General features: G+C 41.6%; 1 protein-coding gene across 2 annotated transcripts in view; it reads right to left on the reverse strand.

The window, feature by feature from the left end:
- myo1ea (myosin IEa) overlaps positions 1 to 16,375 on the reverse strand; it is a 52,391-nt gene that overhangs the window by 7,125 nt on the left and 28,891 nt on the right. For both annotated transcript variants that reach the window (XM_005929577.3, XM_005929578.3), the window contains exons 10-22: positions 15,735 to 15,931; positions 15,557 to 15,637; positions 14,835 to 14,921; positions 14,639 to 14,722; positions 13,371 to 13,538; positions 12,328 to 12,413; positions 9,483 to 9,564; positions 9,176 to 9,282; positions 7,463 to 7,561; positions 7,168 to 7,312; positions 1,673 to 1,787; positions 1,420 to 1,589; positions 1,196 to 1,341 (exon numbers count right to left, since the gene is read on the reverse strand). In XM_005929577.3, coding sequence (XP_005929639.1) covers positions 1,196 to 1,341; positions 1,420 to 1,589; positions 1,673 to 1,787; positions 7,168 to 7,312; positions 7,463 to 7,561; positions 9,176 to 9,282; positions 9,483 to 9,564; positions 12,328 to 12,413; positions 13,371 to 13,538; positions 14,639 to 14,722; positions 14,835 to 14,921; positions 15,557 to 15,637; positions 15,735 to 15,931 — 1,567 coding nt within the window. The remainder of the gene's footprint in view (positions 1 to 1,195; positions 1,342 to 1,419; positions 1,590 to 1,672; positions 1,788 to 7,167; positions 7,313 to 7,462; positions 7,562 to 9,175; positions 9,283 to 9,482; positions 9,565 to 12,327; positions 12,414 to 13,370; positions 13,539 to 14,638; positions 14,723 to 14,834; positions 14,922 to 15,556; positions 15,638 to 15,734; positions 15,932 to 16,375) is intronic.

The following is a 16,375-nucleotide window of genomic DNA, read 5'->3' on the forward strand; positions in this document are numbered from 1 at the left end:
TTTACGCAGCAGTCGGACTCTCATCAGCATCATCAGTGCAAGATCTTCGAAAAAAAATGAATGCAACTATAGATGGAAATAATTGTTGCGACACTGAAACGATGCCACGGCGATCGCGCGCTGTGATCAAAGCTAAACGGGGTCGAATGAAGTGTGTGGCTTTTCTTGTGACTGTGCAGTGTAAATTCTGAAATACACCAAAATAAAAATGCTGCTGTAGGTAGATTTTCTAGAGAGCAGGATGTGGTGTAGCAGCAGGACATAGCAGTTAGAGTTGACTTATGTAAACAGAATAAGCACCAAATTTGTTTTTATGGATGCCATTTGTGTGGCACATGTTATTAATTCTATTAATTATTAGACAGTATAATGACTTCTGTTCCTGCTTTGAGCTACAATAAACCTGCATTAAAGTTATGTGATGGAAAATAAAGTACCCCTTCATCCACTTTCTTCCACTTATCCACTCCTAGCTGCTATAGGGCGAAGTAGACCCCGGACAAGTCACCAGTCTGTCACACAGCTAACACACAGAGGCAGATAACTAGTCGCACCTATGGGGATGTCTTTGGACTGTAGGAAAAGGCAAAGTACCCACACAGACATGGGAAGAACATGCAAAGTCGACCCAGACAGTGGAAATGAATCCAGGACGGCACCAATATTCTCCTTAATGTGAGTAAAAATAAAAATACTAAAGAAATTAAGTTTGCTGCTATTTTAAATTGAAAGATAGACTGGAATATACAATTGTAAAGGCTTTTTAAACTTGCCACTTAACCATGTGGAAATGTGTTAGGTAAGAAGTCGAATAAAATGATAACACATCCATTTTCTTAACCCCTTCACCAGTTCAGGGTTGCAGATCACGAACTCGTCTTTGGTCTCGTCATTAGCGGAGCCGTGCTCGTCAGGTGGCAGAAGAAAGCCTGCTGATTGAATTTACGAAAACATAAAAATAATATTGAACTTTCTGTCTGACTGATAATGAGAGACTGGACTAAAGGTTTCATCTTTGTGCCGTGTTGGCCTGAAGTTTAGAAATATCTGCTCTAGCATCATTCTCTCAGGAGAAAACCTTTCTCTCTGAGTTTTGTGGAGGAGTTAGAAGTTGTAAGCTCTCTGGACCTGGAAAAGGCAATACTATAATTTCTTTTGAATGATGTTGCTCAGATGTGAAGGAAGCATTTTGCACCTCAGAGACACCGCTAAGATCTTGTCCACATCGATCCGCCTCTTCAGCACCTCTGTCACCTGCCCTTTCTCTGGCCCCTGTTTCACCTTCTCTCTTCCAATCAGGTACACAGATTTTGGTGTCAGGATCAAATCTCTCTTAATTGCCTATTTGAAGAAGGAAAACACAATGTTACTATTTTGCCAGTTGTTGGAAAACCAGACTGCAAATTTAATTGAACCAACCTTGAAGCGACGGTCGTATTTTGTGACTTTGTCTGCAAAATCGATCTTTTCTCTCTTTCCAAGAAACTGCCGGAGCTCAGGCCGGTCATCCATACCGAGGTAGTCACCTACGAAGTTTCTGTTGAGGCTGTGTCGCCGCCTCTCTTTTCGGTTCAGCAGCAGATCGGAAGCTGAATGAACCCAGACAAAGAGGATAAGAGCGGGAGCGCCAGGAAGGTAGATACTTCCGGCAGTAAGTCGCTCCCTCACTCACCTTCTTCCCTCATCTGAACATACTTCTTGCGGGCCACATATTTCCTCCAGGCTTTCTGGATGGTCCGGGCGTAGCCGTCAAACTTGCGCTCCCTCGTCTCTTCCAGCAGAAACAGCTGTAAAGACAAAGAGCGAGACTCAGCATGACACATGCCGAGTTCAGCTCACTGCACAAACCCAAACACAGACACACCTACATGAACTCAGTGGGAGGAATGCATACAGAACATACCTGAGTACAGTTAAATAGACAAACCGAGCTGTCGGCTCGTCATTTTTATTACAGTGCAGAAGTGAAGTGCTGGTGTCTGACAACAAGACCCGTGTCGTGCCAAAAAGTGATTTCCAATGTTCCTGTGTGCTTTTCATGTGTGATATATTTGCTTATATTGGTAAATAGTCAACAGGATTTATGAAAGTCTATATAATAAATATATATATATATATATATATTAGGGGTGCAACGATACTCGTATCGATATTGAACCGTTCGATACAGTGCTTTCGGTTCGGTACGCATATGTATTGAACAATACAAAATTTGTAATTTATTTTATCAACTTTCCTTCTGACGATGCTGTCTGTGTTGAGCGCTCAGTGTATCTGCGTTCGACTACTCCGCCTAGGCCGCACTGTCGAGCGCAGATCCACTGAACGTTCAACACAGACAGCATAGTCAGAAGGAAGAGCGCAGGGCAAGCTAGCGAGACAGAAGTTAAGCTCTCCTTGCAACATGGCAAATTGAACCTCCCCCACCCTCATTCAGATCTGGCGTTTGGAATTATTTTGGTTTTCATGTGACGTATGACCCTGAAGGTAAGCGCGTCATGGACTAAAGTAAAACAGTATGTTGGATGTGCCACGCAATGCTCAATTACATGGGTGGGAACTAGTGTGTTAGCTCGTTAACGTGTTGGCCGTCTAGCCCCATGCACGGGGGAGATTTGCCGTGTTGTGGCGTTAACGTCATTTCAACGAGATTAACGCTGACAGCACTAGTGGGAACACAACGAATATGACTGCACATTTACGCCGACATCATCCTAGTGCAAAGACAAGTGGAAGCAGACAAAAACAACAAGCATGCATGCTACAAACTTTACCCGAGTCATTTAGACAGCCGTTAGCACATGATTCTCCTTATGGGGACCTGATATGTTTAATATTGTGGCGAGCTCAGACAAGGAGGAGACGGAGGTGTCGTTTGGTCTTGCTTCCCGTGAGCTAGCCAGGGAGCACAGCCGTTTATTGACATCTGCAGAAGAACACTGCCGCTAGCTAACTGCTCAGCGTGGCAACCGCACAGCAACAACAACACACAGAGCGCCCTCTGACCCCGGAAGGACACACCGTCGCAGCGAGAGGGCGTCACCCGTCACTATGGCAACATAAACAAAACATAACTGTACAAACAGAACCCCGAACAGCCCTGACCCGCTACATAGCCCCCACCTAAGGGGTCAGTCGTCCCCGACGACCCCATTACCCCACACAAAGTCCTGCAAATGTCCAGGTGCCTTCTTTTGGCGCACCGGCCGGTCACGACCGGCGGGGGAAAAGTCACTCGGGTCAGAACATGGGGTGCCACCATCATCCCACTTCTGACACCAATGTGGCGAGCTCAGACAAGGAGGAGACGGAGGTGTCGTTTGGTCTTGCTTCCCGTGAGCTAGCCAGGGAGCACAGCCGTTTATTGACATCTGCAGAAGAACACTGCCGCTAGCTAACTGCTCAGCGCGGCAACCGCACAGCAACAACAACAACAACACACAGGGCGCCCTCTGACCCCGGAAGGACACACCGTCGCAGCGAGAGGGCGTCACCCGTCACTATGGCAACATAAACAAAACATAACTGTACAAACAGAACCCCGAACAGCCCTGACCCGCTACAATATGCTGCTGAGAATATAGCCCAGAAGAAGCGTATAGTATAGCTTTTATTTTGGAAAGAGCCATTTCTCTGTAATAAACTCTCTTTTCCAAAGATGAGTGATTCCTCAATCAGATTTTTTTTAATTACTTTTGTTTCAGCAACATTAAATTTAAAAACTGTACTTTTGAGTTAAAATATATATTTATAATTTTAATAAATGACAAATTAAAAAGGCATGAACATTTTTTTGTATCGAAAAAATATCGAACCGAACCGTGAATTTTGTGTATCGTTGCACCCCTAATATATATATATATATATATCTATTATGTTATGTTTCTTGAAATTTTTGCTGCCCTCTTGGTCAAATCTCTCCAGAAAAATACATTTTTAATGCCAACGACACATTTTACCCAGCTAAATAAAGGATATATAAAAGTTACTTTGCCAAAACAAACAGATTTCAGCTTTAACCTTATGACAGGACGTTTTCTGGCTCTAAATGACTGGATATCATTCATGAGAGATATATTTGATGGATTATAGGCCAACAAGTCATTTGCACCTGTTTAAATAGCAGCAGTCATTTTTTGGCAGACGACAAACAGCCACAGCTTGTTTGGATTGTTGTAATGAAATTGTTTGGCAGTTGAATCAACAGAGTGATGCCCTGCAAAGCTGCAGAGCCGACGGTGAACACGTTTAAACTAAAAAGATCTTTAAACGTCCAGTGTGAACAGGATTCTGATCTTTGCTTCGAGATGGACTCAAAGACATTAACACTTACCCTTTAAAGTAGAAAAACTTAGAATTGAATTACAATAATCCTTAAAATTACAAGTGTTTGTGGTCCTCGCTAACACTTATGAGCAGACTCATCTTGTCACCGGGATATGTCATTTCCCGATGGGCGTCGGGACACGCAATCACACTCTCTGCCCTCTCCCTGCCAGACTAAACATCCTGCCCGGTGCTGCAATAGGCTTGGCATCGACAGAGCCGGCCACAGGAACAAACCGCAAGCAAGACCGAAACACAACACAGCAGATCAAACTTCACTCAGAAAGGATGCGAGCAGAAAAATACACTGAGTCACAGAAACAGTGACACCACAAAATCACAGAGGCTGTGAGAGTGATTGAACTTCCCAGCTGACAACACCAGGAGCAAACAGCAGGTGGTGTTTTGGTTAATATTAGTGGAAGTGAAAAGGAAATGGTGGCAAACTTCCTAATGTCTTTATTACACAAACATCTGGCTGACTCTTCAAATCAAAGCAGTGCTGAAACAAACAACTGTATTTACTATAAATAAATAAATATATTTAGAGTATGATTAATTAATTACACGTGTACTCACTTACTTGTAAAGGCCCTATACAAATACTAGGGAATGGATTATAACAGTAGAAAGTACCAGATAAACAGTACCGAGCAAAAATCTTGAGCTACCTCTCATTTGTTGATATTTTGTTACTAAGTGGGCTTAAGTGACCGTTCCCCAGGCTTTCTAAAGGTCTTTTAGAGTTTTTCTTTGTACATTACCTGCTTTTTCACTCATTTTCATTCCAGTCTTTACCCTGACCATTTTCAAAGAAATGTTTTTAACACTAAACACTGACCTTTGAGTCAGTCATGGCTAAAAAAGCACAGAGGTTTGCGGATGAACCAGTGCTGTGTCTACAAATAACAGAGAACTTAGGAAAAAAAACAATTTTAAGTTGTATCTTTAAGCACTTTGTTTCTATCAGCCTGTCACAAAAACATAATCTGCTCCCATTTCTTTAGTTGAATCTACAGTAAACCCAGCGATTAAAACAGTTTGACACAAAATAAATAAATAAATAAAAGAGTATTTTTGGTTCCTAAAGAGCTGTTAGCTAAAAACCTGGCATATCTCAGCAGTCAGTGTTATAAAATCTGAGGAAACTGGACAAGCTGAGATTGAAAGAATTAGTGAAAAACAAAAAAACAAAAACCCAAATCATTCTTATATAAAGGTGCAAATCATCATCAATATATGCAGAAGAGGTACAACAGTGAGTGTCTCTAAAACGCGATGGAGGCTCTTTCGTGGTTCGGGGCTGCATTTCAGCCAGTGGTGTTGGAGATCTTGTCAAATTATAGAATTATTAATGCAGAAAGTATCATCAAATCCACCGTGATGACAGATGATAGAAGAAAGAGAAGACAGAGAGAGGACATTACAAAAAGAAAGAAGTCACGGGTTATTCCAAAGCTGAAGGGGGCCTAATGGCAAAAAGCTTTTTACCCTTCAGCTCTACGCCTCGATTTTGAAACAGCCAGGAGGACAACACACGATGATCTCAGGCTGCAAAATGGCTCACATGGGCTCAACATACCTGCTATGTTACTTGTGCTAAACCACAATGTGCTTTAAACGCAATCAGAAAAACCTTAAAAGTCAATTTAAAAGGGTGAAGCTAGGAGTGGGGTGATGTGATGCCATCTGCCAAAAAAGCAGCAGGAATCTGAGATGGATCTTATTTGGAAGACTACACAACTTTTCTAATGTGTGGTTTGAAAATTAGCCCAAGTTTGTGGCCCAACATTTGTATTTAAGGGGTTTAGGACACTTTCAGTGGCTTTGATGATTAAACACTATTGTGACGGAGGAAAGAGAAGAACAGCTGTGAGTGCTGTATAAAAAAGATTTTTTAATAACTCTTTAGGTGAGCTGTCTGTCATAGTCACTCAGCTCTGCTTACAAAGGACCTCTGATGGACAGTAAGCCACGAGCAAATCCGTCATCACAGAGGGGCTGAAACTCCTCCAACATCTGGCCTGTCGTCAAACAAACTTTACTTATTACAGCCGACAGAAAAACGCTTCAGTCACGCGGCTCATTAGCTGGTGTCAGTGTCTTATCATGCACAGAGACTTGTTTTGAGAAGCCTGGCAGCTCATTTCAGCGGTCCGCCCCATGTGATATTTGCGCTTCATAAACACACCTCAGTGGCTCTCAGTGTGGTGGCGTGGGGGGATGGGGGCTCCTGGCAGTGAGCGGCTGCAGTAAATAAGTAAAGGCATTCAGGATCCGCTGTAAGGCCTGAATCGAGACTAAGATGTCTGTGTTTAAAGCTACTAAACATACTTCTGTGGGCGTGCATGCTTACCCTTGTGTGACGTGTACAAATGTTAATGAGTGAAAGCGCAGGGCTGCACACAAGTGCTGCTTTCATAAGAATCGTGAGGGGGAAAAAAGAAGTTTGGGTGGAAAAAATAGGAGCCTTTACGATGTCACCCCAAACTCTGCAACCACAGCCTGCGCTCGTGTTTTCATTTCAGAGCGGCGGTGACTCAGTGCTGACGTGGTGCAAGGGTCGGGTTCAGTCTCCTCCCCTGTGACGAGGGTTAGAGCGTGATTTGGGGCTCTGATGTCCTTTTATGGTGTTCAGTGCAAAAACTGATGACTTGAGGCTTTTTGCAGCCTGCTGATGACGCTCTGACAAGAGATGTGAGCTGCTACAAACTATCTGTAGTTTTTACTTTGTGCTTTACACTCCTGGAAAGCTTCCTGAAAGAGACCCTGCATTATAAATGGACAAACGCACAAAGAGAAGATGCGACAGTCCGAAAGAGACGCAGCGGTGAAACGTACCGACTCGGGGGCTTTGATGAAGATCTTGGTGCGGCCGAGCTGGAACTGATCCTGGTCCATGTTGACAGACCGTAAGAGATGAAGGACGCCTTGTTTCTCGTCTCCCCGCCATGTTGGCCAGGATTCTTTGGTCAGGATGGCGTACCTGTCGAAGTTGAGTGGCGATAAGCAGCAGAAGTTGTGTGACTTCGGTTTGAAGCACAGGACACAAGCAGTAGAGAGAATGAAACGTATCTTTCATAGCCTAGTCAGACAGTGCACCTTGAACCACGGCGAAAAAGAAAAAGCTTGATACCTGTTGAGGAACTTCCTGAAGACCCTGCGGTAGGCGTAGCCAGCACGCCTCACTCTGATGTTTTCCTTCAGACCCAGATACTCCACCTGGTGCTTCACCCTAAAGACAGAAAAACCTCATTCAGTATCAGATAAACCACAAATTGATGAAACTTGTTCATTTTTCATACTTTTGTGTTTGTACATATCATTTAGTGATGTGTACAAACACTAATCAATAACAGCCGATTCCTTTTTCTCTAACCTCTAAGGAATCAACTATAAGTCTTTTCATATCACGTGAAGCTTCCACTCATACTAGAGGAAGGGATAATCGGAGGTTATTGTATGCAAATGAGTTGCTTTCCTAACTTTTTCCTCAAACAAAGTAGTCAAACTTCCTGTGAAAACAGCGGTTCCGGTGCTAATTAACGATCCACCCTCACAACAGGAAGGCAGTAGGCTCCGAACAATACACCATCAGACTGTATGTGAACATGTAGTACCCAAAACCTGAGCACAGGGACAAAAGTGTAGGAAACTGAAACAAAGGGATAAAGAACGGGGAATGCCTGAAACATGTCTCACATGTCTTCAGAGGGACAAAAAGACCCCAAAAAGACAAAAGCGCAAAGAAATTTAGTGAAGATAGAAAAAGAAATTGGATAACGATCTCATGTGCTATAATACATACTTAAATAAGAGAAACATGTAATAAAATTAGCCATAAATAACATAACACAGCATTTTGGTGATGGTGCATATTGCAAACAGGGTAGTTTTCTATTAGATTTAAACATTTGATAGGACTGTGGATCAGTTTTAACAAACACAAAACCCAGACTTTTGTTTTTAATGCATCACTTTCTGTGCTTTATTTCTTTCATTGTGGTTATAAATGTCATTAATCTGTTTTTTTGTCCTTGATAATGTGTTCGTGCTCCATTTTTAATGGTCTTCGCTTCGTATTTTAGTCAGTTTTCTGTTATTTCATCTTATTTTTAAATATATTTGTTAATTTTCTATTGTGTTTTCTACAAGACAGCTTGAGGTGGCCTTATTATGCTTTTACTTTTCCCCCCTGATATACATGTAATAATACAGCACTATGGTTGTATCTGATATGAGCACAACTCAAATATGAGGTCAGACTGCTTTAAAGGCTGAGTTTTAGACAGTTTTTTCCACTCTTAACTCTGCAGGACTAAAAAAAGGTTTTTTAGAGGAAATTTTAGAGGAAATGAGCATTTTAGATCAACTTCAAGTGTTTCATAGAAATATTAATAGCATATTTTGGTGTCCACAGGACATGCTGTCATGGGTCTGTTTAGCGAGATGAGGTTTTTCATACTTGTTCAGTCTTTTTCTAATTCTACTTTCATTTTCACCAACAAAATGGCAAAACTGCTTTTATAGAAGCGCTCACACTTGCTGATGATCAGTTAATCGAGTGCATTCGATTATCTTAGGGTATACTAAGGGTATACTTAGTTTTTTCCAACAAGCTATTTTTATTTGGGTTCATACATGTTCTTGTAAACATCACTTTTTCATGGTTATCATAACACTTGCCACTGATTGGCTGCTCCTGCTCAGACCGCCCTCAGGATCGGTCGTGTACACTCGAGTGCTGCCCTCATGTTTTGCTTGGCTCTGTAAGCCGTCTAATGAATGTGTCTTAATCTTTAACTTTTCAGGACAACAAGGAGTGGGTGCTAGTGATTCAGTCACTCACCGACTTTCCTCCCAGTCTCTGGGCTTCTTGGTCTCATTTGGTTTGATGCAGCGGATGTAGTGCGGCGTGCATTTCATCAGTGTGCTCACCAGATCGTTGGCTTGTTTCTGAAGGATGGAATTAGAGCAAACATCAAAAAAAGGAAAGATAATGATGAGGCTGGCGCGTCTGTGACTAAATTACTGGCTCTTTGCTGACTGGGAACGCTGAAGGACATCCCACTGAACAGCAAACACGCACATTATCTCAGCAAAGGTCTTTTCCACAGTGACCCTGATAAACAGAAGGCACAGCTGCACTCACACACCTTTATTTTGCTGCCTGCAGTTGTGGGTCGACCCTTCTTGTCAGCATTGAGGTTTTCCGGAAATAGTGCTCTGATGAAGCTACTGTTGGAGGACAGAAAGTGAGATATTAGGTCAAAAAAAGAAAAGAAAAAAAGCTCTCATTATTCTCATATCAACAAAAACAAACAGCTTTAGGGCTAAAAATCACACCAAGGCTTCCAGACAGTGAAAAAAACAAAACAAACAAAAAACGTAGTTAATGATTAAAGAACCGAGGACCCTTGATGAAGGTCACTGATTTAAATTCCTGAACCATTTGGTAAGTTTGAGCTGGGGGTGGCTGGGAAAGCAAAAAAAAAACAAAAACGTGAGTGTGTGTCCACACTGTGCTGTATTTGTACAAACAGCTTTCTCTGCAGCAAATCCCCACAAGGCCTCTTCTGTAGAGGCCGAGTGAATAGTTTTACTTGAGGAATTCCTTCAAAGAATAAAATAAGTAATTTCTTTTGACTGATACTGGGTCTGGAAAAGGAGAAACAGAGAAGAACATTAAAATAAGACAGAGTATCAATCCCACTTCTTCCAGTATTTTTTTCTCCCGTCTTTCTGTAACTAAAGGGGGATTTTTCAGTGAAGTGCTGCTTGTTGACAGTGTGAAATGACTCATGAGGGAAAGGGCTGCTAAAGCTAGTTTTTCACTTCACGGTAGAGATTTAGGTAGTAGATACAGAGTGACATTGTTAAAGAAACTACCTTTGTTTTTAAATTCATATATTTGAAAGTGAATTCATACATTGCTTACATTCTCCCAAATATATATACATAAACACAGGATTTAGACACTGTAAACTTGTGCTGCTTCACCAGTATAACAAATAATTTGGATTTCAGGTGGAAACCCCAGAGCATGAGAAATGAAGCCAGCATGGAAGTGTAAAAACTGAGTCTCCATAAACTTCCATGTTAAAATGATGCAAACATTTTTGGTATTTATAGCTGCTTTACTCAATCTAAACAATTTTTAAAAATAAATGTTATGACTTGATGTGATATTTGTACTAAAAGACTCTCCAAGAAGTACAGTTTGTGCCTCTAATTGTTGGTGAAATGAAATCGTAGCATTTTATTTTTAGAATTTGTTACTTAGCACTAATCTGTGTGTGTGCAGACTGTGGTCACAGCTGCTAACAGGGCTTCGTAACATTCAGCACTTCACCTTGTAGTGTAAAATATAATTACTTCTGGCTCTAAAAACAACCATAGCAACACCTGAAATCCTACAATAGGTCGAAACTTCAAAACACGGCTTGACAAGCTGATGAGTGACATCACAGTGAATACGTCCATCTTTAATAAACAGTATATATATATATATAAAACTTTAAATGCATCACAACACCAGGATGTGTACAAGGGGTAGTTGAAGCATGTAGCTCCACATGTTCGTATCCATATATCTATTTAATTAAAAATGTTATTTAATTTAAATGTATTTATTTGTATTTTTTTTTTTTAAATTTTTAAAAACTGGATACTCTTCCTGACACAATCCCAGAGGAACTTGTCTCTCCTCCTGGGATCAAACCAGAGTTCCTTCACTCGTTAGGTGGTTACGTAAATGTCTGCGCTGTGAAGCCACCAGGATTTCTTGCTGCTGGTCAGAATGTGGCAGATATTTGTGAACTTTCCACATCTTCAGGTTCTTCTCAGCTTGAGACATGCGACCGTCAAGATTCAAACATTTCCAAAGTACCTTTTTACTTTGTTGAGCACCATTTAAACTATGCGCACACACACACACACACACACACACACACACACACACACGGTGGAGTAACAATAAAGGAACAGTGTGTGTGTTTTAGCTTCGGGAAGTCATTGTCATTTATGGTCCCTTATGAAAATCATAAGATAATAATTTATATTTCCTCCTCACTCCTTTTTAAAGCCCTGCCTAGTTAATAATGTAGTTTATTTAACTTACTGCTGATGTCTTGTTTTTTTATTATGTTGTCAAGTTCCAATTTATTTAATGAGCTTTTTCAAAGGCTTGTTTAGATACTATGATGCAGGTAAAACTCGATCTTAAATTGACGCACACTTCTGGCTAACATTTGATTAGTTTATGATTTCAAAATTCTGTTTCATGTTGGTGTAAATCCCACACCCTTTCTGGTTTTCCCCCACATTGGGATTTGTTTGATTTTAAACTTCTGACTCCGTGCTTGGACACAGAAGAAAGGATCAACAGTACAAATAGATTCAAAGACTTCTAATACTGTCCAGCTGACAATACTGGTCAGTCCTTTCTTCTCCGTTTGGACCTGCTGCTTGGAGGAATGGGTGTGCTTCCTTCCGCCTCATTGTGTGACTGTGTACGACTCTTTATCTTTGCATGTCGTGTCAAATGCATCAACGCATCTTCTAGCATGTGTCCTAAAGGGATTTTGGTATAACCTCCTTTCGCGCCTTACAAGGAGACCTGCAGGGGTTGCGCAGACAACACAGGCTGTTTACACAGATGGCCACTTCGACACACACAAAAAAAGCCCAAGAAAGCATAACACAGGGGGAACAGACACAACCCCACAAACAACCTGCACTTGCAAGGGCAGATTGAGTAGACCCCGAAAACCGCATTATGGGACAGCAAGCAGATGCGATTGAGGGTAGAGGGCACGGCATAACCCCACCCTGCACACTTTTGCTACATCCCACCAGTTTCCAGATGCACTGCTACGTCTGAAGCTCTTATTCAGCTGGTTTCAATTATAAACATATGATCACAAAGACGACTCCCTTTAAGCGAGCGCCGTAGAAATGCTCGCCACATGTCGGTGCAATGTGCAAAAAGGATTTACTTACATTTCACTGCTCTGCATCAACTCGATGAGGTCGGTAAAGAGGACGTCTCGGTTCCTCTCACAGAAACCTTCCGCATCGTAGGACACCTGGAGGAGAGACACACAGAAGGATTTCTCAGGAGTCATCTTTATCAAAAGAAGAGAAAACTGAACTCTATGAAACCTTGAGCAAAATGGAAGAAGACCCCTGTGTGAAAATAAAAAAGTGTAACTCATATTGTGGCCTAAATAAATGCCCTGAAGTTTATGGGAGAGAAACAAAAACAAAACATGAAGGGTTTCAGGGTCCGAGCTTTACACGTCCCAGGATTAGCATCCTTATAAAACCAGCAGTGGTTTAAGTGTGTAAATTAAACTCCATTATTTCTCCTGTAATGTAGGCTGAGACGGGAGGAATGTTCTGAGCACAGGCATGGGAGCCTTTCGAGCCTTAATGGCACGGCTCATTAAGCTTACGGCATGTGTGCCAGGCTGAGGCCACCACACATCTGGAGAATGACACGAGGCGACCTCTACTCAGACCACCGAAAACCTAAAATAATCCACAAGAAGACTTCTAGTGAGCTGTAATGCTCTGCTCGATGAGCAGGTTTAATACGGGGAGGTAAATTCCTCCACAGACAGACAATGGAGAATGGCAGAGATGGTGCACAAAGCTACTTTAGAAGTGGAAACCTTCTGAGGACAAAATGACGACACAGATGGAGGAACCAGCTGCGTATAACTAGTATTTATGACAGATCATACAAGCACGGAGGAACAGCTCCAACTCCATTAAAAAAATGCCATTTTTTATGGTGTTGGACTTGTTGGTCTCCTACAGCCGGAGACTACATGCAGAAAATATTCTTTCAAAGTTGACGTCAGGGACGAAGACAAGTGCACAGAGATGCTTGACTGTATATATACACACACTATGTCGCGGTGTACATTACCGTTTTATGTCTGCAAAAAGCTGAATGGCTTCCCGCTCAAAATGCAGATGACTGCCGTTTGAAGCCAGTTGTCAGGGAAAGCAAACAAACAGATCAAAGTGAAACTGACCTTGCCAGCATAGTGGTGGATGATGAAGCCCTGATTCCAGCTGTTGAAGTGTTCATGGGTGTTGATCTGGACTCGGAGCTTCTGCAGCATCGTCTGGTCGGCCCCCTCGCCCACGGCATGCATGGTGGCGCAAACATCATCCAGGATGCTCATGATGCCAGGAGGATTCTGGGGATCACGGTAAACTTTAGGTTCTTGATCTGTTATAGCTTGAAGATCTTTTTTTGACCTTTTTCTGTCTGATCTGCAGCACATGTATACACAACTGTGGTCTTATATGTAGATCTGAAAGGACTCTGCACCAATTTCAATCAAGTGGCACGAAAAATTTGAGCGGTGGAACATAGGAAACCACACAAAGCTTCGATTTCAAGGCTGAAACAAATTACTACGGCTTGGTATTTATCAAACACACAAAAGGCATTTTACACATTTTAAAATGAAAACAGCAGAGCTCATTTAAAACAGCATGTCCTAAAGACTACTCTCACAGTGGTTGTTCCCATTTTTTTTTCATTATGCCCGAGGCTGATCATCGGCCTTCAGACCGGATCGCGGCAACAGCCTCTCAGACTCGGAGAGCAGTTTTAAAAGGACACGCGTAAATTTGTCAGCACATTAGCCAAAGAACTAAACTGTCAGCCACTGATGCAGATCCCCGGCTCCTCTCAGATGGAGCCTTGTGTTAAAACCCTTGTTGTGGATTTCATGGATTAGACCTCTCAGTAGGACATATAAATCAAATTAAGAGGCATGTCGGCGCGTTTGAGGGTATTAAGCTGCGAGTCATGGCAACAGAGCAGAAACTTGGCAGTAAGTTGGGCAACTCAGTTTACAATACTAGTAAACAAGATTAACAAATGATCACACCCTGGTTTATTGTGGTTTATATTGTTTTAGCCTCTAAAAAGATATCTGTTTGTGGAGGAGTCCATTGATGTCTATTATGTTTTTAGAGTGATCGATTTAATTTTTCTTCTCCTCTACTATACAGGTCCAAGGTTTGATCTAATCTCCATACCATTTTACTTTACAAAGTAATCTGTTACTTTCTTGATGATAAGAGGGTGGATATTTAAATCAACCTCCGCCCAAAAATAAATTCACCATCACATAGGCAGCATTTTTTTTAAATAACTGAGGTCCTACGAAGATTTTCTGTCATGTTTGTGGTGAATGAAAATGAAAGGCTTTTTTTTCTATATTAAAGAGAAAGAAATGTGTATATTGTGTATGAGCAACAAACGTCCTATTCAGAGTTTATTTACTTTGCTCTCGATGAGATCGCACACAATCTTGTTGTTGAAGTATTCTATAGGAGTCCACTTGATGCCCTCCTGCACATACTCCTCCTGCAAGACATGGAAAAAAAGTTCAGCATTAGAGAATAAAGCATCTGTGGAAAAAAACAAAAATGGAGTGAGGGGGGGGGGGGAAGAAGAGAAGAGTGTGGAGGAACATTACCTGCTCCGCCTTTAGAGTCAGCTCGATGAATATCTGCTGGAGCTTCTCATTCACAAAGTTGATGCAGAACTGCTCGAACCCATTTTTCTGAAGAAGACAACAGGGTGAATAAAATCTGTATAGCCTAAATGAGCTGCATGTCCAGTGGGGTGCGGATATCCTCTAAGCTCAATGGGCTTTGTTTGGACGGGGAGCGATGTACTGACTGCCTGATGTTAAAGGAAGGGGAGCATTGTGCATTTCGCAGCACATACAATGGACCTTCAGCCTGAACTTTAGGCTACAGAGGTCTGCAGCTTCCTTTCTAAAAACCTGCAGTCACCAGAATGCAGCTGACCTTTTCTTATATTGTGCATACAAAAAACTCTTTAACCTGAAAAAACAGCCAAACCTGGATCAGATTAGATGTCGTTTAGCTATCAGAGATAGAGTCACGGTCACCATAGCAACGTCGATAAAAGGGCTAAAGAGCTGTTTGTAAACCACAAATGTCCAGTCTCATTAAACAAAGTAAACAATGACGTAATCAGATTAAAAAAGCATGCTGAAGACTGCTGCCTCAATTAAGAGATGGGACCTAATCCACATAGTTTTTACATTAGCCTCATCCTTTGTGTTAAATCTGTTTAAATGCTCATTGCTAATAGCAGTTAATCTCATTTTCACATTGCTGCATTCCTGCAGCCATGTGTCAGCCTGAGACATGTCCAAAAAACACTTACTTGGAAAATTTCAAATCCATAAATGTCCAACACGCCAACATTTAACTCCTGATGATCCTTCACCATGGCTTTGTTGATGGACTGAAATTAAAAGATTAAAAGTTGTTATTACCAAAATATAACCGGCTTCAGCACTTTGCATTTACTCTCGCAAAGCACTGTATGCATGTAATCATACCTCGACCAGAAAGTCAAACACACGTGAATGCAGGGCTTTGGAGAGAGCGTCACGCGTGTAACACGCCTGCTCCACGTTCAGCGTCACGTCGATGGACTCCACCGCGCTTCCCCACTTGCTGTCCATCTTTCGGCTCGTCAGTTTCTCCTTCAGACGGATGTGGTCAATCCCCAGCAGAAACGCAGGAAAGGCTAAAACTATTATAGGAAAGGAGGGAAAAGAAAGCAGTTGTGACTTTATAGGTGTTAGTCTATACAAATATATATTTCTTAAGGACTATGATGATTTGGCTATTTAAGAATTTATCATTGCAGAGCTGAAACTATTTTCCAGCTCCTAAAATAAGATGAGATTATATTTTGCTTTTGTCGTTTGTAATCTTTAATTAAATATCTCTTGAGTTATGGAGAATAGTTTGGGGGAAAGACTGGGATGTACAGTGGGGCAAAAAAGTATTTAGTCAGCCACCGATTGTGCAAGTTCCCCCACCTAAAATGATGACAGAGGTCAGTAATTTGCACCAGAGGTACACTTCAACTGTGAGAGACAGAATGTGAAAAAAAAATCCATGAATCCACATGGTAGGATTTGTAAAGAATTTATTCGTAAATCAGGGTGGAAAATAAGTATTTGGTCAATAA

This window comes from Haplochromis burtoni, unplaced genomic scaffold (genome assembly GCF_018398535.1).
Source record: "Haplochromis burtoni strain Fernald_Lab_line unplaced genomic scaffold, NCSU_Asbu1 Contig_50, whole genome shotgun sequence".
Taxonomy (NCBI): Eukaryota; Metazoa; Chordata; class Actinopteri; order Cichliformes; family Cichlidae; genus Haplochromis; species Haplochromis burtoni.